This window comes from Peromyscus leucopus, chromosome 4 (assembly GCF_004664715.2).
Source record: "Peromyscus leucopus breed LL Stock chromosome 4, UCI_PerLeu_2.1, whole genome shotgun sequence".
Taxonomy (NCBI): domain Eukaryota; kingdom Metazoa; phylum Chordata; class Mammalia; order Rodentia; family Cricetidae; genus Peromyscus; species Peromyscus leucopus.
In genome coordinates, this window is record NC_051066.1 from 61,180,782 (window position 1) to 61,207,184 (window position 26,403).

The window sequence follows — 26,403 nt, forward strand, 5'->3', positions numbered from 1 at the left end:
AGCTCCCTTCTCCCCTCCCCCCTCAACCTTACCTCTAGACCCCCTCCCAATCCTACTCATGACTTTCCTCCAAGCCAGTCTGACACAGGCCCTGGAAGACTCCAGCTCGGAGCTCTCCAGGTCTGACCTCTGCTTTCACTAGCCCCTCACCCATTTCACATCCATAGCCAACGTTCATCTGCTACAGTCCACGGGTGCCGATTCCTGCCTGTTTCTGCCCCCTCTTCTCAGCATCCTGAGACATCACTGGTCAGGGTTATCAGATCCCAGGAACAGCTCAGTCCTGAACCCCGGCACCCAGGTCCCTCCCATCCTGCCATTCCCTCCTCCCAGGCTACAACCCAGCTCTGGATCCTTGATCAGTTCCGTCTGATGAGCCCCAAGGCTAAGGTTCAATGCTAGCCCTGCCCCTGGCCTCTCTTTACCCACTCTAGAGAGGGAGCCTCTAGCTTCAATGTAAGGCACCCCAACTTGAATTCTTTGTCCCTTGATCACCTTAACCTCCTAGTCTCTCCTGATCTGCTCAGAGAACTGCTGGACCTGATGCACCCACGGAGGCTTCTACCTCACCGGTGCCAAGGGAGAAAGACCGGATGGCTGTAGAAAGACCAGGATATAACAGCCGTGGGTGCTGAATACTTCACAAGGGCACTCTCAGCAAACAGGGCAAACACAAGCTGGGGTCTAGTCTTAGGTTCTGCTCTTTAAGGCTTATGTGTTCCCCCAGGAAGCCGTGCCTTTCCCAGATAGGCCCAAAGCCATGTTTCGCTGGTGGTGCCCATGAATATCTAAGTTACACCTCCTTGCAGGGGAAGGTGGAGGCCTACATGTCTTTCCTGGAGGCCACTCAGCCCAGCTGGTGGCCACCTCCAGATTCAGTCCTTCAGCCATCAAACACTTCAGGGCTGGTGGTAGCTGCTTCTCTTGGGCAAATTGGTGCCATCAGCACACACCCTTAACAGCCAGGGTAGCTCAAGAAATTGAAGCCTCGGGAGGATCAGAATGACCTTGAGGCCCAAGGGAGGTGAAGTCACTCATCAAGTCCACGCAGCAGGAAATCCCGGGGGGCCTGAGATGGCTCTTCCTTATCTAGCCCTCCAAACCTTAAACACTTAACGGTTCTAAGTCCTACTTCTGCTTTTGAGGTCTTGATGGGGGAAAAAAAACCTTACAGGAGATAAAATAATAGAATTTTTTAATAAACTTTCCCCCAAACAACTTCTTTTGATCTTCACCACACAGGGGCCATGGTGGAGAGGAAACTACTCTCCAGGCACCCTAAAAAGTGTTCTGGGTAGACTTAGGAGAAAAGTATTCCTCCAGGTGTCAGGAGGCTAAAGGGATCAGGACAAGCAGGGTCCAGGGGCAGCCTGGGCCTTGCTGAGGCATCCCTCCCAAGGTCCGGGGGAGGAAGGGAGGCTCCCGGGGGGAGCTTTCAAAGGCTCTGCTGGTGGAAGGTGCTCTACAGACAAAAGCCCCTCCAGTCCACTGTGGGGCCCTGGAGAGAGGAGCATCGGCTGCCTGGGGTGCCCCGCCCCAGCCTTGGGATTGGGGAACAAGAGTTAGTGGCTAGAATCAGGGCGAATGGGGCCGAGCCACCTTAGACACCGCCTGAGGGGCTGCCATACGTAAGTCAGAACAGCCCAGAAGGCAAATGAGGCAGCGTGGTCCCGGGGAAGAAAAGGAGCGAGGGGGCCTAGGGAAGGCGCCAGGCCGGGCCGCAAACAAGGGGCGAGGATGGAGCCGCAGCTCGGTGAGGGGCGGAGAAGGGGAGCGGGGCGAAGGCCGTGGCCTCTTCCGTCTGAGCACCGCAGTCAGAGGTGATGGGGCGCCAGGAGCAAGAGGCAGAGCAGAGGGGTGCACAGCCCGGCCGAGAGCGCGGGGCCACGCGAGTCTGCGGGCGCCTGGCACGCGGCCCCGGGACACGTCTGCTCGCCCCGCTGGTCCTCGCCGCCGTAGCCACCCCAGTAGTCGTCCTCGGTGGGCGCGTCCCCGCCCTGACGCCCCCTCGAGTCCTCGGCGGGCAGGTCTCGGTAGAGCGTGGACGGGTCCGCGGGGGGCGCGCCCGCCTCGGCCACGCCGTACAGGTGGTTGGAGGAGCTGTTGCCACGCGCGCGGCTGCCCGGCCGCGTGGGCGTGGGCGGCGGGCACGATTGGAAATCGGCCTCGCGCAGCGCGCGCAGGTCCCGGCCCTGGCGCTCGGGCGGGGTGGCGCAGGTCACGTCGGAGCTGGACACCCGCGCGTGCTGGAACCAGGCCCAGAGCGGCCGAGCGCGGCAGTCGCACGCCCAGGGGTTGGCGTTGAGCCGCAGGAACTCGAGAGCCGGCAGATCGGCCAGCGCCTCGCCCGGCAGCGAGGCCAGGCTGTTGTTGAACAAGTAGAGGATGGTGAGGCGGCTGAGGCCGCGGAAGGCCGCGCGGTGCACGCCCTGCAGCCGGTTCCCGTGCAGCAGTAGCCGGTCCAGGCTGCCCAGGCCGCGGAACACGTGCTCCGTGAGCAGCCGCAGGCGGTTCCCGTGGAGGAAGAGGTGGCTCAGGTTGGCCAGGTCCGCGAACAAGTCATCCTGAGTGGGGGGATGGAAACAGAAGAGAGTGGCCTGAGACGGGGTCGGGGACTCCACTCCAGGACCTGGGGAGGGTAAGGAAGGCATAATGGCAGGGTGGAACAGTGCGAAAGGGCTTGCCTTTTCTCTTTTTTGAGATACCATGTATCCCTGCTATGTATCCAAGAGGATCCTCTCATCTCCTGCTTCCACCTCTTGGTTTCTGAGATTTCAGGTTTGTGCTCCCTGGCAGTTTTATGTGGTGCTGGGGATCACACTCAGGGTTTCAAACATGCTAGGCAGCGCCTTATCAGCTGAGTCCTGAATTTAAAGCGTGCATCTTCTAACCTATTTCCTATGGAGAAAGCTATACAACTGAGGTCAGTGGGTCCCTTTGCCCAGGGCCCCAAGGGGCTGAACCCAGCACAGCAATGCCAGGCAAGAACCCTGCCGCTGAACTATAGCCACAGCTCCCTTTCTACACTTTTTTTGAGACAGAGTCTTGCCCCGATTGACTTTGGACTTGATGTTTAGCCTAGGTGGATCTTCAGCTAGCCATCCGGGTGCCTCAACCTCTTGAGTGGCTTGGATTGTCGCTCAGTAACACAATAGCTGGCTTTGTCAGTGGGTCTTAAAATTTACTTATTTATTCACCCCCTCCTCGTGTGTGTGTGCGTGCGCGTGCGTGCACGTGTGTGTGCGCGCGTGTGCGTGTGTGCGTGTGTGTGCGTGCGTGCGTGCGTGTGTGTGTGTGTGTGTGTGTGTGTGTGTGTGTGTACAACTTGTGGGAATGCGTCCTCTCCTTATATCATGTGGGTTTCCAGGCTAGAACTCAGGACACCAGGCTTGGTGATGACCACCTTTCTGACAAGCCATCTTTCCAGCCTTTCTAGGTGAGTCTAGATCCTGTCAAGATGGCAGTCAATACTAACTGGCACGCAGGGACAATGCCATCACACCTGCCGGGTTCTTAAATTTAGATTGTATCCCAGTCCCTTTCAGATTCCAGTACCTCCCAGCAGCTTGCCATCTAGGCTGAGAACAAGTCTGCCTTTCCCATGCTGGTGATCAGGTTGCCTGAAGACCGTGCTTGGAGCTTGAGAGTTAGATCCTGGATCTGCCATGAACTTTGATACCTGGGGGAAAAGTCACTTTGACTTTCTGCGCCTCAGTTTCTCTCTCTGTAAAACGTGGCAATTAATGGAGCAGAATGTATCAAGATACTTGGGATAGCCAGGCAGTGGTGGCGCACACCTTTAATCCCAGCACTGGAGAGGCAGAGGCAGGTGGATCTCTGTGAATTTGAGGCCAGCCTGGACTACAAAGTGAGTTCCAGGACAGACAGGGCAACACAGAGAAACCCTGTCTTGGAAAAGAAGAAAAGGTTTTCACATGGGCAGACATTGTATGATCGTTTGTGAAGTTGGCCAAGCTGAGTTACCTCTAAGCATGCTTTCTCCTCCGTAAAGTGGAAACGAGTGTCCCTAGCTCTTGGCTCTGTTCTGAGGGCCAATGAACAGAGTTCACATAGGGTTCATGGGGTGGAGTGCTGGGTACAGTTCTTGCATGTAGAGTTTTTGTCCAGGGATGAAGCCCACAGGCTCAGGAGTTAGAAGCACTGCCGCAAAGCCTAGATTTTTCCTTTTCCTAGCTGCTGGACAAGCTGTTTAACCTCACAGAGCCCTGTCCCTTAGTATGTTTATCTTCCTTTAGAAGGTTCTTCAATAGACTGAAGAGGTTAGATGCTGCGATGCTGCTGCGGGTACCACCTGATAGAGGCACAGTCAACCATCCATAAATCACGGTTGTCATGACAGCAGGGACTCCTTTAGAATTCCAGCCCATCCCGTCTCATCCATTTCCCTCTGACGGAGGGTTTCTTTGGGGACGGGAAGTTCTGCTTCTGGCTGAGTTATTCAGGGGACCACTGTCAGCTCCACATCCCAGACTTAGCAAAGGAGGGAAGAAGCTGGCCTCTGAAGCCTTGTATCACTGTCCCTCTTACAGTGTTGGGGACAGGGCCTGGGGTGGAGAAGTCATGTACTGGCTGAACCTTGAGATTATGGCTCAGAAGTGAAGGTACGGGGTATGATGGGGGGGGGCAGTGGGGGCTCTGCTTCTTAACCAGCTGACCAGGGAACTTTTGGTGGTCAGCTGGTGTGGGGCTGTAGCTCAGGTGTAGAGCACTCGCTTATTCATGTTGAAGGCCCTGGACTGCCATGAACACCCTCCGCCGCCCATGCACAATGTGATTTGGGAGCTAGTTACTTAAGTGACCACCCATCAAAAGTGAGGTTTGCTTCAGGTGAAGGGTTATCTGTAGAAAGAGCCGGAACCCCATTCCTCTCGCTCCCACTGCCTCAAGGTCCTCCCCACATGGCCGTGGTCAGCAGGTCCCAGGAGATCTGGTTTAACAGGACACGAGCATCCTCTCTGCTCAGGCCAGTTCACCTTGGCCTGTCCCCCAACTCTGGTTCTCTCCCGCTCCCCCAGTGCCTGGGGTGATGGTTCCTTCCTCATGCGACCTGGGCACCTGGTCGAAGGTCTCAGGAGGGGGAGTGTGCTGAGTTCCAGCCCATATCCACAGCCCCCACCTTCCTGTGTTCCCGCGCGCTCGCACCTCCTCCCATCTGCCTTCCGCCCTCTCTGCTACAGGAACTGAGTCTGCCAAGAGCCCTTCTCTTGGCCACATTGAGATCAGTCCTCCTCAACCTTCTTGCTCCCTCTGACAGCGTGCTCCACCCTCTGATGCCACCACCCTGAATGCCTGTCCAGGTCCCTAGCTGACCCGCTCACCACAATAGCCTCAGTCTTGCTGTGTACCCCTCTAGGTCCTCCTTTCCGGTCCTGCCCAGCAGGTACTCTGAGTCCTTCCGCTTAACCCCTCCCTTGGGGTTTCTCTTCCTAGAGTGTCAGCAATAGCAGCAGGACACACCCGGAGATGTATGGCTAGAGGATCAATGTGGGCACACAGGAGGGGGGCGCTGGGTTACCCTTTGGAGACTTAGGGTTCTGGAAGGGAAGACAGAGGTTCAGACACCCCAGGGAACCCAGATACTTAGTAACCACAGTCCAGTTTTGTATTCTAGCCTCTTCTCTCAGCCCCTGCTCTGAGCCTCAGCCTTGGGGTCCATTCCCTTCCCCCAACCCAAGTTGTAGCCAAATCCCATCGCCACTTCCTGGACTGCAGCTCTCAAATCCAGCCCTTCCTCTCTCCACCATTAAAACGGTTCTCTGTGCATTAATAAGCTCTTGACTTTCACAGCCCCAGCCCTCCCCCATCACCTTCTCGCACGCCCCCTCCCTCTGGGCTAGGAACATCTGCTAAAGTCATCCTCTTCCATTTCAAAAACCACATTTCCCTTGCCTCCCGCCTGGCCGGTTCACAGCTTTCTGTATCCATTTGGAATCTAAATGCAGCATCCCTGCCCTCCTCAGCCTTGCTGACAGCATCCTGTTCTTAACCTTGCCTTCCTCCAACCTTCCAGTACCTGGCCTTGGAGCCTGTCTTATCAGCTTCCCAGGCTGTGTGGCCTTGGGCAGCTCCAGGCACCTCTCTCTCTGGGCCTCACTGTTTCCATCTGTGCCACGAGTGACTTGGAGTGGCTGATCCTTCAGGTCCCCTAAGCGTTTGCTAATTTTGACTCAGTGAGCCTGGGAGTTGATCTCACTCATTCAGCAAAGCTGTTCAGTGTGTGCACTCTGCATTAGGCACCCCCGCTCATGGTGCTTGCCCATCCATGGTAGGTGTCATAACCATCGGCGTCAGCAGGTGATTTGCCAAGTTCTCACTGAATGCCAAGTCCTGCGTGGCACAGATCCTGATAGTATCTTAATCATCGACACTATGAGGCAGATGCTGCGATTTTTTTCTTTTTTTCTATGTGGAGACGAAGAGAAAGGGGCTCAGAGAAGGGAACCACTTGCTGAGGGCCCAACAGCTAACATGGGTATAATAAAGTCCAGAGGTGAGACTCCCAACCCCTGTGCTGCGGAACCTAACAGACCTGGGCCAGTTGGAGCCTGGCAACCCCACAGTTGGTGAATTCACTGCTGTCCTTGGCTCCCACCCACTCTGTATTCTTTCCAAGTATCATCCCCTTGGATGATCCTCAGCACCTCCTCCCTGAGCAACAGGCCAGGATCTCTCTTTCGTAGATGGGACCCCGAGGCCACAGCACATTAGAGAGCGCTTAGATTAGAACTCCAATCTGCCTGAGCACAAGCACTGCTTGTAAACACTAAGTAAGCCGCTGCGGTGGGGGAGAGGCAGCTCTACCATCTGGCCGCCCTCCAACAGAGCAGGGATACTGTTTTTGTTCACCCTGGAATCCCTGGCACCCTGCATGCTGCCTGGCATGCAGTAGGTGCTCAGTAAGGAATCTGCTGGTGAATGAACCGGCCTGGCACAGTGCCTCGCCCTCAGCAGACATTCCATGAGAACCTCCACCATTTTCGTGGGCACCTGCCACATCCTACCAATGGGTCTCCTCCAGAGCTCCCTTCCCGGGCAGGCTGGGCTGCATCCTAGGTCACACCTGCTTCCTGAGGATCTCACTGAGTCACATGTTTCCTCACCTGCTTGTGGCATCTCCTAGCCTAGTTCCATCAGGCACCTCACAGGCTGTCTCCTTTCTTCTCTATAAAGGGCCAGGTGTGAAGAGACTTCCTTCCCATGACACCCCGATGCTGCCCAGGCCAAGATTGCTCAGAAAACCCCAATGATCACCTACAGGTTCATTGGGCTTGGGCCTTAGGTGGTCCCAGGAACAGACTGCTGTCTATGGCCTGACGGTCAAGATCTATCTATCTATCTATCTATCTATCTATCTATCTATCTATCTATCTATCGTTTTTTTTTTTTTTTTTTTTTTTTTTTTTTTTTTTTTGAGATAGAGTTTCTCTGTGTAGCCTTAGCTGCCTGAAACTCTCAAACTCACAGAGATCCACCTGCCTCTGCCTCCCTAGAGCTGGGGTTAAAGGCATGCACCACCACTGCCTGGCAAAAGTAATTTATTAAGCCCTAAGCTATGTACACTACACATTAACTTATTAGCCTCTCGCAGCCTGTCTTTGTGGAAGGCATCATTTTCATGGCTCCCCACTAGGAAGAGGAGATGGAGGCTGAGCGAGGGGAGGTACCTTTCCTAAAGCTAAATAATGAGTAGCTTTTACATATTGATAAGGAGACCATGATCTTAGGAGTAGTCATTAAAACAGAGTCTAGGCCAGTTGGTTCAGCAGGTGAAGGTGTCTGCCACTGTGGTGATTTGAATGTAATTGGCCCACATAATCTCATAGGGAGTGGCAGCATTAGGAGGTGTGGCTATTCTGGAGTGGGTGAGGTCTTGTTGGAGGAAGTGTGTCACTCTGGGGGCGGGCTTAGAGATTTCCTATGCTCAGGATATCACCCAGTGTCTCAGACGACTTCCTGTGGTAGGCAAGATGTTGGACTGTCAGCAACTACTCTAGCACACCATCATACTCTCTGCCATGATGATGATGGACAGAACCTCTGAACTGTAAGTGAGCCACTCCAATGAAATGTTCTCCTTTATAAGAGTTGCTGTGGTTGTGGTGTCTCTTCACAGCAATACAAACCCTGACTAAGACAGCCACCAAGCCTGACAACCTGGGTTCCATAGTTGGGACCCAACTGATGGAAGGAGAGAACTGACTCCCCCAAGTCGTCCTTTGACATCCACGTGCACGCCATGGCACGTGCATGTACACCCACCTTCCCCTATGAGCATAAAAAAATGTAATTTAAGCCGGGAAGTGGTGGCGCACACCTTTAATCCCAGCACTCGGGAGGCAGAGGCAGGCGGATCTCTGTGAGTTCGAGGCCAGCCTGGGCTACCAAGTGAGTTCCAGGAAAGGCGCAAAGCTACACAGAGAAACCCAGTCTCGGGGGAAAAAAATGTAATTTAAAAACTAAAAACAAGGGCCAAGTGTCTTTAATCAGAAAATCTGAATTATCCAATCCTCCAAAATCCAAAACTTTCAGAACATCAACAACACTTCACCACAAGTGGGGAATTCCCCACCTTGAAATGTTTCCTGGTCAGAATTATGAAATTGTCTGAAATTTCCTTTACGCTATGGGAGACATGGGTGAACTATGTGGACAAGTGTGTAGGAGACATGGCTGAGCTACATGGGTCCTGTCTCCACGATAACTCATCATGTGTATGCAGATCTTCCAAAATCTGAAATAAACACAACCGATCCCCGGCACTTGAGGTCAGGGTACTCAGCCTCTATTAATCATGGTTCTTTTGTTTTGAAGTGTGGCCTGTGCTAAATACCTTTCATTTTAATACCGATGAAGCTTCTGGATAGGTTGACATCACTAAGGTGCCAACTCAGGGAAGTGGACATGGGGATGGAGAAAATAGTTTATCCAAAGACATACAGGAGGCTGGGAAGTGGACATGGGGATGGAGAAAATAGTTTATCCAAAGACATACAGGAGGCTGGGAAGTGGACATGGGGATGGAGAAAATAGTTTGTCTAAAGCCATGCAAGAGGCCGAGAAGTGCTTTTAAAACTGAACCCCACAGGGCTGGGAATGTGGCTCAGTTGGTAAAAAGCTTGCTTAGCATACACCAAGACCAAGGTTCCATCCCCAGTACTTATAAACCAGGCATGCTGGTAGAGATTTGTAATCCCAGCACTCAGGAATCGGAGGTGGGAGGATTAAGAAGTTCAAGGTCAGGGCTGGAGAGATGGCTCAGCCGTTAAGAGCGGTGGACCTGGGTTTGATTCCTGGCACCCACAGGGCAGCTCACAACCATCTGTAACTATCCCCAGATCCAGGGAGTCTGACTTCCTCTTATGACCTCAGTGGGCGCTAGACACAAGTGGTGCACAGATGTACATGTAGGCCAACACCCATGTATATACAAATAAGTAAAAAAACAAACAAAAACCAATGACAAACCAATCAAACACTAGCAAAAACCCCTAGCCTACACACTTGTATTTCGGAGTATTATCCCTCTAAAGTATGATGGTACTAGGCAGGTCAGGTGTCAGCTCCCTCTGGCTCTGTAGTCTCAGTCAGTTCCCTTCTGTGTCCCTTCTAGTCTTGTGTGTCCCTGCTGCTACGCAGCTTGGGGCTCAGCTTGGTGGGGAGCCCAGTAAGGCCCCAGTCACAGGGACAATGGCTTCAGGGACTCGTGTCCTACAAATCCCTGGGATCCCCAGTGTGCACTTCGTGGTGAAAACCTCTGCCTCCAGAGGCCTGTAGGCTTGAGATGAAGTGGCTGAGTTCACTCTGTAACCACGTGGTTCCCGGCAACTTTAGGAAGAAGAGAAGTGGAAGGTGTGTCTTGGATCCTCTCCATGGCCTCATAATAATCCTTAGAGTTGACCCAGATCTCTAAGATGAAGTTCAAGCTGGGGCATTGAACTTCATCTGAGACCAATGTTAAATAAAGTTCATTTTAAAAAAACATGGCATTTTAACAAGTGTTTATATAGCTCTTATATATGCCAAGCACTATTCTAAGTGCACTACAAATTATTCATGCATTTAGTGCTTACAAAATCCCTGGGCAATGGATGCTCATATGACTCCCGTTTCACAGAGAGGAAAACTGAGGCCCATGTTTGAAAAACACCACATGCTTGCTGTAAAGTGCTTTGCCCAGGGCCTAACACAATGTGTACTTACTAGGCACCTGCTAAATTGATTGCCCGTTATTCAGCAATAATAAGGCCTATTATCCCAGTCACTGTGCATTTTCCTGCTCCTCTCTCCATTTAAATACTGTTCCCAGGGTTGCTGTGCTTCTAGTATAGCATACCGTGGATGCTCAACACACCGATAAATTATCATCACTGTTGCTATCATCAGGAGCATCAGCTGGGTCGGATTTTCCAACCCACAGACTGATGACCTGTGGGTGCCAAGCCCTGGATAGGGAGAAGGCGGGGCCTTGTGGGCTCACGTGGGGAGTGCCCCCTTCTAGCCAGAGGCTGTGCTACCAGGGAACATGCCCTCCTGAGTGGTTGTTAGGGGTGTGTCACTGCTTCCGGAGGAAATGGGATGTGAGGGTGTGAGTGCCCGACAGTCAGCATAACAACAATAATAAATAATAGTTAGATCAATAACGGTAACAATAAATAACAATACTTCTCCTCCTTCCATTTCTTTTTGTCCAGAGCATCTGTTTTTCAGCTATGTAACAGAGTTCTGCCTGAGACCGCAGGTTTGAGGGGCAGATCTGGAACGGGTGGGACTTTTCTCTTGTGTGATTACCCAGAGATCAGGGAAGAGTGTGACTTCTGTGAGGCAGGCCCCTCCCCAGCAATGACCCCGCGCTCTGTCCGGCTTGCACGGCGAAGTGGGAGGACTTGGGGGTGGATGGGAAAAGATCGTGCCAAGGCCTTTGGGCTAAGGCTCTTGGGGAAAGGAGAGATACACAGGCACCGGGGAGTGTGCTGAGTGGGTGCATGAAGGGAGACAGACAGAAGAGGCAGAGGGAGACATATGGGGGAGGCAAGTCAGGAGACAGGCAGAGACACACGGGGGTTAGAGAGACACACAGAGAGAGGCAAGTGGGATTGCTGGTTGGGGTGGACAGATACTGAGAAAGAAGACAGAGACACGGGTAGATGGAGATGCTGAGGCGGGAAAGGTGGCCTGAGAAGACAGGAGGGGGTACTTAGGTCCAGAGAGAGAGGTGGGAGAGGCCTAGGGGAGGTAGCTGGCTCACCTGTAGGTGGAGCAGGCTGTTCTCCTGGAGGTAGAGGTACTGTAGGCTGACCAGGCCTCGGAAAATGTTGCCAGGCAGGCTGCTGAGCTGGCAGCGGTAGAGATGTAGCGACTGCAGACGCTCCAGGCCCTGGAAGGTATCGGGCTCCAGGGAGCGAAGGTGCCGATTGTCACCAAGGTCCAGTTCCTCTAGGGCCTGCAGATGGCGGAAGGTGCCGGGGTAGATGGTAGAGAGGTTGTTGGAGAAGAGCCACAGGGTGAGCAGGTTGGGGCCGAAGGTGCCTGGCCGCAGGGAGCGGATGAGGTTGTTCTGCAGGAAGAGTCGCTGGGTGCTGGGTGGCAGGGACAGCGGCACCGAAGAGAAGTTGTTGGCCTGGCAGCTCACCGTGGGTGGGGATGAGTAGCAGGTGCAGAGCATAGGGCAGCTGGGAGTCACAGGAGGGAGGGCCAGGAGGCTCAGCAGGAGGCAGGCTGAGGCAGGACCTATTGGGAGAGCAGAGTGAAGGCTCGCTGGGTGGGTGGCCAGGGGTCTAGAGGCAACTTAACAGGCTCAAGGGGCTTGGCCACCCCCACCTCTCTCCAGGTTTCCTTGAGGTATGCAAACCTCATTTCCCTCCCTCCCTCCCTCCCTCCTCCCTCCCTCCCTCCCTCCCTTCTCTTCTTTCTTTCTTTCTTTCTTTCTTTCTTTCTTTCTTTCTTTCTTTCTTTCTTTCTTTCTTTCTTTCTTTCTTTCTTTCTTTCTTTCTTTCGGATGTCCCTGAACTTGTGATCCCCCTGTCTCCACCTTCCTAGTGCTGAGATTACAGTGATGTGCACCATGCCTAGTTGATGCTGTGCTGGAGATCACACCCAGGGCCTTGTGCATGCAGGCGAGCACTCTACCAATTCAGCTACAATCCCAGTCTTGAAATCCTTTTGAGAGCTATAGTTTCTCCAGAATAGATGCCTGTGTTTCTCCACTGTATTAAAGACTGAGGGGCTCTTTCTTTCTTTTCTTTCCTTCCTTAAGACAGGGTTTCTCTGTGTAGCCCGGGCTGGCCTAGAACTCGCTCTGTAGACCAGACTGGCCTTGAACTCACAAAGATGGGCTTGCCTCTGCCTCCCAAATGCTGGCATTAAAGGCCTGTGCCACCTGGCAGTGAGAGAGCCCTCAACGGAGCCGATAAAGGCGGAACCAGCTTTTGCCCTCTTCCCTCTGTCAGGGATCCCAGGAAGCCTCTGCGGTTTTCTTGGGGAGCTTTGCCTGGGGAACGGTGAGCCTGCACCCCAAACACCAGGAGGGCTCTGTAGACGGCACTGAGAGGTGTCTGAAGTTGTTTGGGGGACAGGAGTCTTTTCCTTCCTGTTTTCACTGTTGTGTTTGACCTCGTTTAGAGTTAGGGTCAAAAGTCTTCGAGTCAGGGCTGGGGATTCTTTGGGATAGGGACATCTCTTCTCAGGCTGTTAAACTATAGCACTATCTTCTAGCCACCAGATGCCAGCGGCACCCTGCCCCCAGTGATGACAATCAAAATGTCTCTAGACATTGCCAAATGTCCTCCGGGAGCAAAACCAGCCCACTCGAGAAAGCGAGACACTAACTTGAGGCCGTCTGTGACGAGAAGGCCTGTGGGTGTCCTGGTGACCCACAGCCTCCTACCTCTTCTCCCTGCAGGCCTTGGAAGAACCTTAGCCTTTCCCTCCTAGGAAGGGGCTGGAGAGTGGGGCTGCAGAACCGACTCAGACACCCTCCTTCGAAGCCTTTGTTAGGGTTTTTCCAAAGTAACTTTTGGAGTGTGGTTGTGGGCTAACCTTCTTAGGGTACAGACAGAAGAGCAGGTGCAGGGGACGAAGGTGCTGGGAATGGGGACCTGGGTTTCTCTGCCCGACCCAGGAGGGCAGAGCTCCTCCTCTGTTCATCCCTGTCCCTTACCCCTCAATACTGCAGGTGGAGGTTCCTGTGGGTAGACCTCAGTTCTGTCAGGATTCCCAGAAAGCCCCTGAGACTTCCCGGGGCATCTTAGCCTGGGGAGAGGTGAACCCGCACCCACAAAGCTAGGACTCGGGCCCCAGAAGTCGGGTAGGAAGCCCTAGTTTGGGGGTCCCTATGGCTCAGGGAGTGGGTAGCTGAGAGGTGGGTAGCTCTCAGTGTCAGATCTCCAAGGCTGGGAACGGAGGTTTGAATGTATTCTGAGGCGTCTGTGTGTATGGAGGTCTGTCTGTCTGCCTGTGGTCTGGAGGGACAGTGTGAGGACTGACTGGTGGAAGGTGCTGCTCACCCCAGTAGGCGACGTTTGTAGCAGGCATGCGTCCCTGTGCCTCTTCCCCGGGGGGCTCCACCCTGGTGCAGAGTGGAGTGCCCTGTGAGTCGGGGTGCCCCCTAGCTCTTCACTTTGAGGCACTTCCCAAAGCCACCCCAGCCCCCTGTGTGTGTGTGTGTGTGTGTGTGTGTGTGTGTGTGTGTGTGTGTGTGTGTGTGTCACTGGCCCCTCCTGGAACGCGAGCGAGCAAGCGAGCGTGTGCTGGCGGTCCTCCGCGTGTGTGAGTGCCGGGCCCCGTGCGTGTGTAGGCTGGGTGTGATGTAATATTCAGTGACACAGCGCGGCTGTTCCATTCGTTCACACCACCTCCGCGTTTCTCGGTCCTTCTCACCCCTCCCCCGTGCGGCGGTTCACGATCACTTTTCTCCTCCCGAGTTTTTTCAGAGCCACGTGGGGTGGAGGAGCATGTCTCTCACCCTTGATCTTAACCAGGAAGGAGTGGGGTGTGGGAGTCCAGTGGGGGACCCTGGGCGGTGGGCTTCCTGAGCGCTGAGGGCTGGGGATTTCAGAGCTGTGTCAGGCCTCACGGAAATGGCAAGTTTTGGATCTCAGAGGAGGCGAACAACTCACCCAAGGTCACGCACTAAAGTGGTACAGGACAAGGGCCAGAAAAAAGACTGGCCTGGTGTCCAGTAAGGCATTCCTGTTCACCCACTGATCTCTGCCTCTCCAAGGACTTTACACCAAAGGAAGCCAAATCCTTCTCTTGATCCTTTAATCCCACCCCCATCCACAAGCTCACCAGAGTGTGAGCTGCTGTGGCTAACCTCCCCAGCCCCCCAGGGTTTCCAAGCTCTTCTTCCAGCCTCCACGGCTGACTGACTGCTATCCCGGGAGAGAAAAGCCGGAAGGGCCACAAACCCAGCAGGCCGGGGGTTCAGAGGGCAACTCCCCTGACCCCAGGCCCTGGTCCAGGCTGAGGTCAAGCTCATCAGGAGCTGGCAAGCCTCCCCTCCGTCTTGTCCCAACTTCCTGTCTGCCCCCCTCACTTTTCCAGTGCCTCTCTTCTCTTTGGCCCCACAGTGGCCTCCCTGCTGCCCCGTCTAAGCCTTTTCTCTCAGTGGGATCTACTTCCCTCCGTCTCAGTGGTCTTCCTTGCAGGGCCCTTTGAGGAGGGACCCTGCGTGCTGGGCGGGGGGTGCTCCACGGCAGCTGCTGCGTAACAGTGACTCTGTTGCCATTTCTGGCCCTCACTGCCGTGCAAAGCAGCTGTAACCCAAGGAGCTTCATCCATAATTCAGGTTGTGGCTCTCACTGGAGGCAGGGGGGAGGGGGAGGAGGGGCTCTGGGCTTCTCTGCCCCCAGGCTGGGTTGGAGTGGGCACTCCAGGCAGAGGCAAGGTAGGGAGGGGGCTGGGAGAGCACCTTTCCCTCCCCCCTCTCCTCCACCCTGCACCTTGTACCATTTTCCCTCTCCTACGTCTCCCCCCGCCCAAGTCCCGCTTTTCACACGCCTCTTCACAGCCATTCCAGGCCCTCCCCTGAGGACCACGCTCTACTCCAGGTTCCCCTATGCATGTCCTGGTCAGGTACAGTGTGTCAGAGGTGGGTTAGGGATTCTCAGCCACTATCTAGGATAAACCTTTGTGAGACAGGAAACACCCCCGAGGGCTGGAGAGCAGAAAAGTCGGCTTCTGGTTGGAAGAGCCCCTTTCTGTCCTCAGAATCCTGGTTTCTTTCCTCCCCTGTGGGGAAGGGAGAGGGAAGCCTTTTCTGCCAGCCTCCCTCACCCTCTGCTCATCCCTTCCTCTGAAGTCAGCAGGTAAAGCCCCGGGATGAATGGTGTGTGGGACCAGAGAAGAAGGAATCAATCTGTTACCGTGTACCTACTGTGCGCCAGCACCCCGCTTGTGATGCTGGCTTCTTTATCCATGGAACCCAACCTGTCACGACCCCTGGTGAGATCAACAGTACCAAGGTCCCAACCTTCCTAGGAAGGGAGGGAGACTTCACTGTGCGGCCCAAGTGTAATGTGAGATCCAGAGCAGCAGGCGCAGGTGCTGGACTGTGCTCAGAGGACACACGCTGACCCCTACCACACCCCCTGGTTGTGAGATGCTAGCCTAGAGGTAAAGGGAATATAGGTACCCTGCCCATATGCTCAGGCTTGGGATACTCACAGTGATAGCCGTTTGGCTGTTCAGGATCGAGGGGGAGGGGGGGAAGGGACCTAGGCTCTCTCTATAGATTTCCACTCCTGGGCTCCAAGGCTCTGGTTATCCAGGAAGAGGTGGCCAATGACCAAAGGCATAATAACCACATCTGGCCACAGGAGGGAGTGGAGAGAGGCCACAACATGATATTGATCTTGGAAGGCTAAGGTACCCAGAGCCAAAAGGATCCATTCACCAAAGGATCACGGTCAAGGCCCAAGGGCTGCCAGACCTTGGAATACCCAGGTTCTGAGATGAGGATCTCAGCCTGTGCCAACCGTTAGGCCAGAGGCTCCTGGGAATAAGAAACTCGAAGGGGGCGGGAGCAGAGTCCAAGGCAGGAACTAGAGTACACCATAATGGGGCAGAGCTATCCCAGGGAAAGTAGACAGGCCTCTGGCTCTAGAAATAGGGTACAGGGCCCCAAATACAAGCGCCATCTCCATACTTTAAACACGGCCTCAGGGAAGAGCTAGGGGCCTACCCAGCAGATGCTGAGGGGGCAGAGGCTGGGGGGGGGGCTTGGGAGTGGCATGGGGGCGATGGCATGCCAGTGACGCAGGGGCCTGGGGAGGCACTGATGCAGGTGACTGGAGGTTTTGAAGCTGCTGCAAACAGCTTCTCACTCTGCCAGAATGTAACACCCCAAAATAAGCAGCTACTGTGGGGCGGCAGAATCCGACGTCGGGGCTTGGAGATATAAATGGCAGCACTGAGCCAGCCCAGGTGCCCACCCCAAGGAGGCCGCCACCCCCCCACCCACACAAAGTGCTCACCCTCCTTCTCTTACAGCAGCCCCAGGCCCTGAGCTCAAAGTCCCCTGGACTAGCCCACCAGCCACTCCCTGAGAGAAGGGCAAGAACAGGCAGGCGCTTTAGAATGGAGGGCTGCCTTCCCACGTGGAAGTGGTTACCAGGAGCCTCTTTGTCTCTTTCCTGGGCACCCCATCGCTTCTCTTCCATCTCCTCCTCTGGCTTCTATTGACATCCTGAGCCTCCTCTAACCACTCTACCATGTAGGGATCTGGGTCCCCAGTCCTGGTGACCATTTTCCCCAGTGTCTGATCCTTACATCTGTCCTCCATCACCAGCTTCCGCTGGCTTCTAGTCTTGCCATCCCTTTCCATTCCAGTCTCCCAGAGCCCCAGTCCTCACCCTTCCGGTTATCTCCCCCGCCCCGCGGCCCACTAGCTTCCTATCCCTAGTCTCTGCATTTCTCTCCTGAACTGGTCCCCTTCTCTCTCTCTCCCTTGGTCTTCCCCTGGACCCTGGTTTCTACCAAGCTTTCCTGTCGTCTAACCTTTCTTCCTCCTCCCGCCCTCCCCCCATCCCGCCCCCACCTCCTCTTTCTCACCCCCACCTCTCTAGACACTTTTCTCATCTTGACTCCCCTCCTCCCTCCGACCCCTACCCTCCCCGCCCCCAGTCTCCAGCCCACACCCTTGGCTGTCACTCAGTGCTTGGAACTAGCCTCTCTTCTAGCCCCTCCATCTGTCCGACCAGACAAGGCCATTAGGGAAATCGCTCTCTGCCCCCTACCTTCCCAGACAGTCCCCTACCCACATGGCTCGTCTTCCCAGGTGACTGGAAAGTGCTGAGACACCGGGCATGAGGAGTTGCTGAGTCGGCGCTTCCCCAGCCGGCCCGAGTCCTCGGCGTCCCCCGGAGCAGGTGGAGCCGGGACAGCGGAACCTGAGCCTCTTTCTCCTCCTTCCAGCCTGCTCGGTCTGCCCTCCGCGTCGCCCCTTGGTCACGAGCTCCCCGCACACTCCCCGCAGGCTCCAAGCCCAGTGCCCTCCTGCGGCTGGCAGCTATGGGGGCGGAGGCGCGGCTCCCGCGCTAAGCGGTTTTTTTTTTTTTTTGCTCCCAGCCCACCCCACCCCCTTCACTGCCCCACCCTCATGCCCAAAGAGAGGGGCGCCCCTCTCGAGGGTCCTCCCGCCGGACGTTGTCCTTACCTTGCAGCAGGCGCCGGAGCCCGGGCAGCATCTTGTCTCGACGCTCGGGGGAGGGGGCGGCGGGGGGTGGGGAGGGCTCTCCCACTCGCTCCCTTATGCCGCCGGACAGACGGCGGGGACTCCGCGGGGCTCCGGAAGGACCCGAGGAGTCCCCGGGCTACGTGGCGGGGCTGCGGAGCTCTACCCTGCGCCCCCCGGACTGCGTGCCTCAGAAGGAGCCATCGGGCCCCGACGGGACGGGGCGGGGCACGACGGGGTAGAGAGGGCTGGGCTGGCCCTGGACACCTGGTGTCCGCGCCCCCTAGGCAGTGCGGCCCCGCAGGGAGTCAGTTAGTCGGTCGGTCCTTGCACCCCGGCTGCTCTCCGAGGAAGAGTGGGGACAGCGAAGAAGCGCTCCCCCCCCCCCCATTCCCGCACTCGCTGGCTCCTCCCTCGCTTCCCGGCTTGCCGGTTTAACCCTTTGCTGGCTACTAGGAGGCGGGAGTGGTTCTCCGTCTAGCCCACTCCTCCCTCCGCCTCCCAACCTTGGGAGACCCGGAAGGCCGAGTTTCCATAGCCTCCGCAGCGCCATGCCTTTAGAGAAATCCCTTCTTGGTGTGAGTGTGTGTGTGTGTGTGTGCGTGCGCGCGCAGTAGTGTTAAGGAACGCCCCCCTCCCCCCATGGACTTGTCCGGAATGGGGGTTTCCTCTCCCAACTTTGCGAGAAAATACGCCGTTTCTTGAGTAGTTTCCCGCTCAGCTCCACCCCCTCCTGCCCTGTCCCCTGCCATCGTTTGTGTTCCCCTAGGAAAACTTCAAGATTTCACTTTCTCCTTGGTTCTCAGACTCCGAGCCCTGCTTGTACAGCTCTAGGAACAGTGTGTATAGGAGTTTGTGTGAGCGAGTGTAGAGGCGCGTGCCCCCGCGCGCAGACAGACACTTGGGCAGGTGTCGCTGAGTGCTGGCCTTTTATCCCCGTCGGTGACAGGGCAGGAGTACGTGAGTGTGTGCGCTGGTTTCTTCTGCTCTGGTGGGTCACACGAGGGCTGTGTGAAATTTTGCGCGCGCGAGTTTGGGACAGGAGGCAAAGGGTATACGTACTCGGGATTGTTGTATGCACCTTAAAACTTTTACAAATGGGTGTTAAGTTTGGGCGCGCCTGCGGGTGTGTGTGTGTGTGTGTGTGTGTGTGTGTGTGTGTGTGTGTGTGTGTACACGCGCGCGCGCGCGTATTTACGTGATATGCCCCAAAGGGGATATCTCATCCCTCGCCAGAGGGCAGAAGAGGACCCAAAAGTGGGAGCCGATTGTTAGTTTCACAGAAACATCTTTCTCTTTTACAGAGGGGTGGAAAGGGGCCTCACAGGTGCCCTAGACACCTCTAGCGACCTCTTTCCTGGCACTATCAGCCAATCTCTGATTTAAGCGCCTTCTTTTAAAGGCCTCTGTGCCTTTTGCCCTAATCCTGGCTAGCTCAAGGTGCTTAGCAGAGCCACTAGGTGAAGGATAGTTGGGGGGGGGCGCTTTGGGACCGTCGCCAAGCGGCGCGGGCGGGGTTGGGATTGTTGCAGTGGTGCGTACTGCGGGTGCCAGGGTCATCTGGACGCAGTCGGACCCTGCCGTTGACAGCGTGGAAGCACTGGGTGGCCACTCCCGTGAGTGGAGCCGAGGAACCCTCTGTGCGGGCCCCTGGCTCCTCCTTTCCTGTCTGTGCCAGGGTCCAACGCTGTGTACGGACGGCATACAGTCGGCGCTTTATAAATGCTAGACTCACTCTTCTCATTCATTCCATGCTCCTTTTATAATCTGTCATTCTTCTCTCGTACTCCTTCGATTTCTCTCATTTTCTTCCCAACTCTTATTCATATTTTATGATCCCATCTCTATTCTCTCCCTCGCTTCCCTCCCTTACTTTCTCTGTCCTTCCCTCCCCAAATATGCGTACGCCTTCTTCTGTCTTCTTTGACTGCATCTTTTTTTTTTTTTTTTTTGAATCCCAGCCTTTTGGCCTCTCCACGTCTGCATGCATTTCCTCGCCTCTCCTTTGTCCCTCCCCCACTTCCCCCTTTTCATCTTGTTCCTTGGCGGGGTGGTGGTGGTGGTAGTGGCTCTCCGTCTCCTTGCACCTCACGCTGAAGTGCCCCCTGCCGGTTCTATCTTTTGTTACTTCCAGGGCTCTCCCAGCCTAGCAGCCCCTGAATTTTCTCTCCCGCTTTTCCAGGTCAGGTAGAAACAAAAAAGGGCATATCTGGGCCGCCTGTCCCTCTTTTCTAAGGCAGAAATAGGGCCCTGCGTTTCCCTGGTCCCATTCTGCGCAGGGCCCGCGCCTGAGGTGGGGGTAGTGCTGGAGGGGGCGGCGGGGAGGGAGTGTTGGGGGTAGCAGGGTGGGATTTGGCGTCCTTCCCCGGAATGAGCCGCGGCACAATCTGTCGCTGGGTTTGTTTGCCGAGCTGCCTCCGGAGCGCAATGGGGCTGGCTCCCGGGGAGCGAAATATCACAAGATGCGGAGACAGACGCTGAGGGGCGGGTGGGCGGCGGGCTGACTCAGGTGTGCTTCATCGGCTCCCTGGGCTGCAGCTCTTCTGAGAGGGGTGGGAGGGGACACTGGCCCCCCAACACAGGCCGGCAACCAAAGCTTGGAGGGGATCCCCTTCCTGCGATGAGCGTCGGGGAAGAGGATCCTTAGCTCTAGGCCTCTCCTTCAGCCCAAGTTGGGATTCCCTAGACGGTCACATGCTCTCTAAGCCACCGTCTTGTACAGGTGTCCGGGTTTCCCCTAGCTATCTGCTGACTCACCGCTTCCCACTCTCGACTGCCGGCGTTTTGAGGGCAGGAAATGCTTCTCATACAGTGTGTCCAACAGGTGCTGAGCAAGGCTGTTGGACCACTGGCTGGTGGGCGGAAGGGTGGCTAGTATTGGTTTCCCAGAATCTCACTGTGCATTTGGTCTTCCCTGTGGGCTGTTCCTACCCCTTGTTTCTCCTGATATTTACATTTAGGGCCCCCTCTCTTTGCACCTCTTGACAGCTCTCTCTGGATCGCAACACCCGCTTTCTCTAACTACCCCGGACCATTCACTCTTCCTTATGCCTCCATCTCCTTATTTGCACATAGAGACTGTACGGCTCACCAGGCTACATAAAATCTCCATCTCTCCAGGAGAGCTGGCTTATTACTGTTTCCAAGTCATCGTTTTTTGGTATGGGCTGTCTCGCTAGAAGCAGATCCCGTGATAGACTTTTGCAGTTAAATGGTTGGAGATCCCAAGGAGTAGGCTGATGGCACAGTGTAATCGAGGACTGTGGTTTGGTTGTGTAGGCCCATCTCTGCCTGGACAGTTGGCCAGGCGCTGGGTACTTCTTGGCCACAGAGCTGGCCCGCCCTCTGGTGGCTGTAGGTGGAGCTGCAGTCCCCCTGGAGCCGAAGATCTCTAGAAAGGGGTTGATGAATATAGACTCTTTGCCGAGCCAGCCAGTGTCTGCAGAAAAGCGGGCTTCTAGAAGGACTCGCAGAAGAGGTGGGATATTGGCACAAATGGGCTTTTATGTCCTTCATGATCACGACTATTCTTACTGTGCCACTGGGGCTCCTCTCCCCTCTGGTGGCCCCACTTAGTGAGTTGGCATAGCCCCCCTCCCGAAACTTGGCCTGCTCAGCACGGTCAGTGTTAGAACCCCAGTCAGTAAATGTACACCGTGGGATTGCTCAGTGGTCCTTAACACAGAGGCTCTGCGGAGTTTCCTCTTGCAACTCTCGAGTTAAACAGGTGACCATCGCCAAGTGGCTTAATTTTCCCAAGTCTCCAAGTTTCTCGTGTAGAAAATGGAAGAGAAATAGCCTCTCCAGATCACAGAGTTGACTGAAGATTAAATGAGATAAAGCATGAAAGGATCTAAGAGTCTCTGACCCCATGCGCAATAATGCTAAATAATGTCATTATTTGTGCTTTTAGCCTAAATGACCTGGAGACTCAAGTAAAAGGCAGAGTTAGGACTTAAGTTCATCAGGAGCAAGGGGTAATGCTAGGCGTGGGAGTCCTTAGTCATAATGGCCTCCCATGGAGCTGAACTTGACCTTGGCACCCTCTCCTAGCACATGCCAAGGTTGTCCGGTGTGATGGAAGGATTCCCAACCTGAACCAGAAGTTCCAGACTGAATTCTGCCTCTGAGTATAACCTGCGATGGCCTCTCAGGTCTTCAGTTTCCCCGTTGTTGAAATGGACATCTCGGAGTTGGTGTTCCTGAGAGTCTGGCTTTCTGGCATTCCTGGTTCTCTGGGGCTTCTGAGCTGGAAGTCACTGAGAGTGGAGTCTGTCAGCCAGATTCCACACTGCTCTAACCTTCCCCGCTCTGGCGGAGGAGGATGGGCTCCAGTAGATGATGAGGATTGGTAGAGATTCCGCCAAACCTCATTTGGGGCTCCTCAGCTCTCTCTCGCTGTCCACCACACAGGGCTAGTGAGTGTTCCCCTGCATTACTCTGATCTGGCCAGTGACCACACACACTGCACACTCGTGCAGATGCATCTTGCAGCCCAGTTTCTCCTTGAGCACTGTGCCTTGCTCTGCCAGCCCGATGGGGACAGGATACCTCATCAGATCCTTTCTAAATTGAGGGGGTGGGGAAGTCCCGAACCATATTAGTTTAAAGGTCAAGCTTGGGACCTGGGGAGGTGGTTTGGTGATTAAGAGCACTTGCTCTTGCAAAGGACCAGAGTTCTGTTCCCAGCATCCACATGGCAACTAACAACCGTCTGTAACTCCAGTTCCAGAGGATCCGACTCGTGTTATTTATGGTACTGTGTTTAAGTACTTACTTCAGGCCACCAACTTCTGTGCACTGGATGATTTAGAGTAATTCTGTGAGGGAGGGTTTGTTTATAGATCTTTTAACAGGTGGAACACAAGCTTGAAGAAACTGGAGCCATCTTGTACTTGTGTAAGAGGAGTCTTGCCTCGAGCCCCATGCTCTTGGGACTCTTTTCTGGCCTTTCTCCAGCCAATATCCCTTCATGGGATAAGAACTACTTAAGGCCAGGGAAGTGTGCCTTCCTAGAGCCCATATGGCCCTGGTGGTGACTACAGAGTCCTTTCCTCAAATGGCCCAACTCTTGAGGACACCCATGAGCCTTTTCTCCAATCCACCTGTTATGTGTCCCCATAGCAGAAGCTGGGCTTCAGGGAGGTGCTTTAGAGAGGATGCTCATAGACCTTAGATCTGCAGTAGGTGTTTATGTGCATGTCCCCGAGGATTCTTGTTTAGGTCAAACTACAGTTGCAAGAGACGAGGACACAGTATATATCTGTATAGAACCATGCGGAATCCAATCATTCTAAGTTTGAATCTAGATTTCTGATATCAGGTTTCTTTGAAGAATACAGGAATGGTGCCTGTGACTTGGAAAGCAAGGGTTACGTTGGTGGAGACGTCTTGTTTGCTTTGACTGCTGTTGGAGGAGAGAACTCCCAGCCTGTTACATAGTATTTCTATTTGCCCATGTGCCCTGTTCTCGTACATGTTGAGGCCAGCGCTACCAAGAAGTCACATGACTTCCTCGAAAGGCTACAAGGCTGAGCAGCCTCAGAGCCAGCCTCTGCATCCAGGGACAGACATACTAACCTTTTCTTCTTTCTCCAAGCCCCACGCAGTGCTGAGCCTCACTCAGGATTTGGCTCCCTGGAGGCTGATTAATTCAAAAGTCAGGTCCCACTGTGCTGACAGAGTTCCCACTCAGATGGAAGAGGGCCCCTTGTCTCCTTAGACCATAGACTTGCTAACTTGCCTAGTGCAGAGTCCGCATTTTCCCTGATTCTGTTTATTTCGTGCACCTGTAAACGTCCCTGACATATCACACGTGCACTCTGCTGGGGGGCACCTCTAACCCTAATAATGGTGGTACAAGGGTCGTGCTGGTATTTGTCAGAGGGTGAAAAATTAAAGTGGAGGTGGGGGCGGGCCAGCACTTAGAAGTCCTGCCTGCGGTATTTGTTAGATGGGATGCCTTGGACTCTTTTAGTCTGGGAACCATATTAGAGAGCACAAAGCCTCGGAGTCCAACCCCCCTGTTGCTGTAACCTGTCTTTCTATTACCTCTTTGAAGATGTCACATGTGGCTGGGAGTTTTGTCTTTTCTTCACTGTGGGATCCCCCTCAGGAAAGACTTTCTTTAGCTTATATAGTGAGTGGATAGGGAAGAATGATTCCTTCCCCCTCGGTTCCTCTAGATTTTTCAAGGGAGGGCAAGTTGATGAGAGGGGGAATTGTAGGGTGGGGGTGAAGACAAGAGCCACAAGCCTTAGAAAGAGGGACATAAGACCCCTACAGCCTGGGGTCTGGGATCACTTCCCAGCGCAAGCCCCCATTAAGATCCTGCTGACAGATGTCTCTGCCTGCCTCATAGTCCATTTTTCTCAATTAATCTGAGAATTCATCTTCCTAAGGTGTAGTCTTGGTCATGCATCTCCCTGCTCAGACGCCCCAGTGGCCAAATCTGGCTGGCAAATGATTCGTATCTGTCGAGGTGCTCACTCAAATCCATCACACGCATCGAAATACTTTAACAGACAAAGAGGTGAGGGATGCGGCTGGCTGCCTCATCCAGTTGGGTAGGGAGAGAGCAAACAGATACTTGGGAAATAGTTCAAACTGTTTGTGATCAAAGAGATGGAAATGAAAGCTGAATCAGGATAGCATTTCAGACTGATTAAATTAGCAGAATTTAACAGACATCATCATCCTGCGCTGGCAAGACCGGAGAAAGTCTGTGCTTCTGAGTCTTTGGAAGCAGTGTGCAAGTCTGCAAAACCATCAAGTGAATGTAACAAGAGCCTTGGAAGTATTATTATCTTTTGACCCCCTGAGCTCGCTTCTGGGAATTGGTCTAAAGAACATAATTCAATAGGTGGGAAAAGAAGCCCTTGGCATGCCGCTGGCGTTTCTCTTTCTTCGTTTCTCCAGGCAGTGAGATGGTTAAGAAAACCGTGGCTGATCTCTTCAGTTCAATACTACACACCCACAAAAATGGTAATGATCAAGGATATGCAGAAACATGGAAACTGTTTATAACGCAGTTTGTTGATAAAGGGCAGGGCACCAAATTTGCATGGATACCGACTGCAGACATGCAAAATAAGCACTCATGTGACAAAGTCAAGAGAAGAAAATGCAAAAGTAAAAACTGTGGACTGTTGGGAGAGTGATGGGTGCTTTTCCTTTTTTGCTTAACCATCTTCTTTGTTAATAACGATGTTCCACAACAGAATGGGTTCTATAACAACAAAATCTTATGTGGCCAATGAAATTAAACTCCTTGGCTTATGCTCACTGTAACTACAACCGTCACGCTTACTAGGCACTTCCTGCATTCCAGGAAGTGAACACCTTGTGCATGTGACTTCATTAAATATTCGCAGGCATCCTGCGACAAAAAATACCACTCCCTGGCCAACCAATGACAGACCCATGCCTCGAGATGGAAGCCCACCCCTGACACTGCCTGGAGTGCCAGGATCCAGAGGCTGGATGGCCCAGAGACCTAGGATAGAAGCAAACATGATTGGAGAAAAATAAGTCAACATAATGATTCCTAACCATATTCGGCTGTACTCATAGATTAGTGCCTAGCCCAGTTGTCATCGGAGAGTCTTCATCCAGCAACTGATGGAAACAGACGCAGAGACCCACAGCTGGACATTAGGCTGAGCTCAGGGAGTCCTGCCGAAGAGAGGGAGGAAGGATTTAGGAGTCAGAGGGGTCAGTCAAGGATATCACAAGAAACCCACAGAACAACTAACCTGGACTCCTAGGCGCTCACAGACTCTGGACCAACAACAACCAGGGAGCCTGCGTAGGGCTGATCTAGGCCTCTACATATATGTGACAGTTGTGTAGCTTGGTCTACTTGTGGGACTCCTAACAGTGGGAACAGGGCTGTTCCTAGCACTTTGGCTTGCTTTTGGGAACCTATTCCTCATCCTCGCTTGCCTTGCCGGGCCTTAATACAAGGGGAGGAGATTAGTCTTACTGCAACTTGTTATGCCTTGTTGATACCCATGGGAGGCCTGCCCCTTTCTGAACAGAAACAGAGGAGGAGAGAATGGGGGGGGGAGTGGAGGTGGGGGGGAATGGGAAGAGAGGAGGGAGGGAAAACTGCGGTTGGGATGAAAAATAAATAAATAAATTTAATTAAAAAATACCACTCTCATTTTATAGATTAGGAATCTGAGTTCTGGAGTGGCTAGCCCACCTGTCCAGCCAAAGAGTGGGGCTTTAAATCCACTGTCTGTTTAATTCATAGAACTCATGTTGAATTCTAAACTTGGCATTGTATATCAGTGTTTGAGGAACTCTAGTTCCTAATGTATTACTATCACGATTTGGGGGGTAGCTGTGGTTCATATACCATGCAAAATGAATCACTGAGTTTTTAAATTTCAATCCAATCACTTTAAAAACATTTAAATGCTTTCATTAGCATTCTCTTTCTAAAACTATCCATTATTTATTTATTTTTGTTTTTATGTCTTTGAGAGTTTTGTCTGCATGGGTGCCTGGGTGTCAGATCACTCGGAACTGGGGTTACAGATGGTTGTGAGTCACCATGTGGGTGCTGGGAACTGATGCTGGGTCCTCTGGAAGAGCAATAAGTGCTCTTAAGTGCTGGGCCATCTCTCCAGCCTCCCCATTATCTGTCTGTCTGTCTATCTGTCTATCTATCTATCTATCTATCTATCTATCTATCTATCTATCTA

At 53.7% G+C, this 26,403-nt stretch overlaps 1 protein-coding gene across 2 annotated transcripts; it reads right to left on the reverse strand.

Annotated features, from left to right (window-relative positions):
* Positions 1 to 1,178: 1,178 nt before the first annotated feature.
* On the reverse strand, positions 1,179 to 18,363 carry Rtn4rl2 (reticulon 4 receptor like 2). 2 transcript variants are annotated; one of them, XM_028894162.2, is made up of 3 exons: positions 17,675 to 18,363; positions 11,267 to 11,748; positions 1,179 to 2,564 (listed from the first exon to the last, which is right to left on the reverse strand). In XM_028894162.2, the coding sequence occupies exons 1-3, from the start codon at positions 17,703 to 17,705 to the stop codon at positions 1,815 to 1,817; spliced, it is 1,263 nt and encodes a 420-aa protein (XP_028749995.1). In that variant the 5' UTR covers positions 17,706 to 18,363; the 3' UTR covers positions 1,179 to 1,814. The 2 variants fall into 2 exon arrangements, with proteins under 2 accessions (XP_028749995.1, XP_028749996.1); XM_028894163.2 differs by lacking the exon at positions 17,675 to 18,363 and adding an exon at positions 17,280 to 17,545.
* Between the last annotated feature and the right edge of the window lie 8,040 nt (positions 18,364 to 26,403).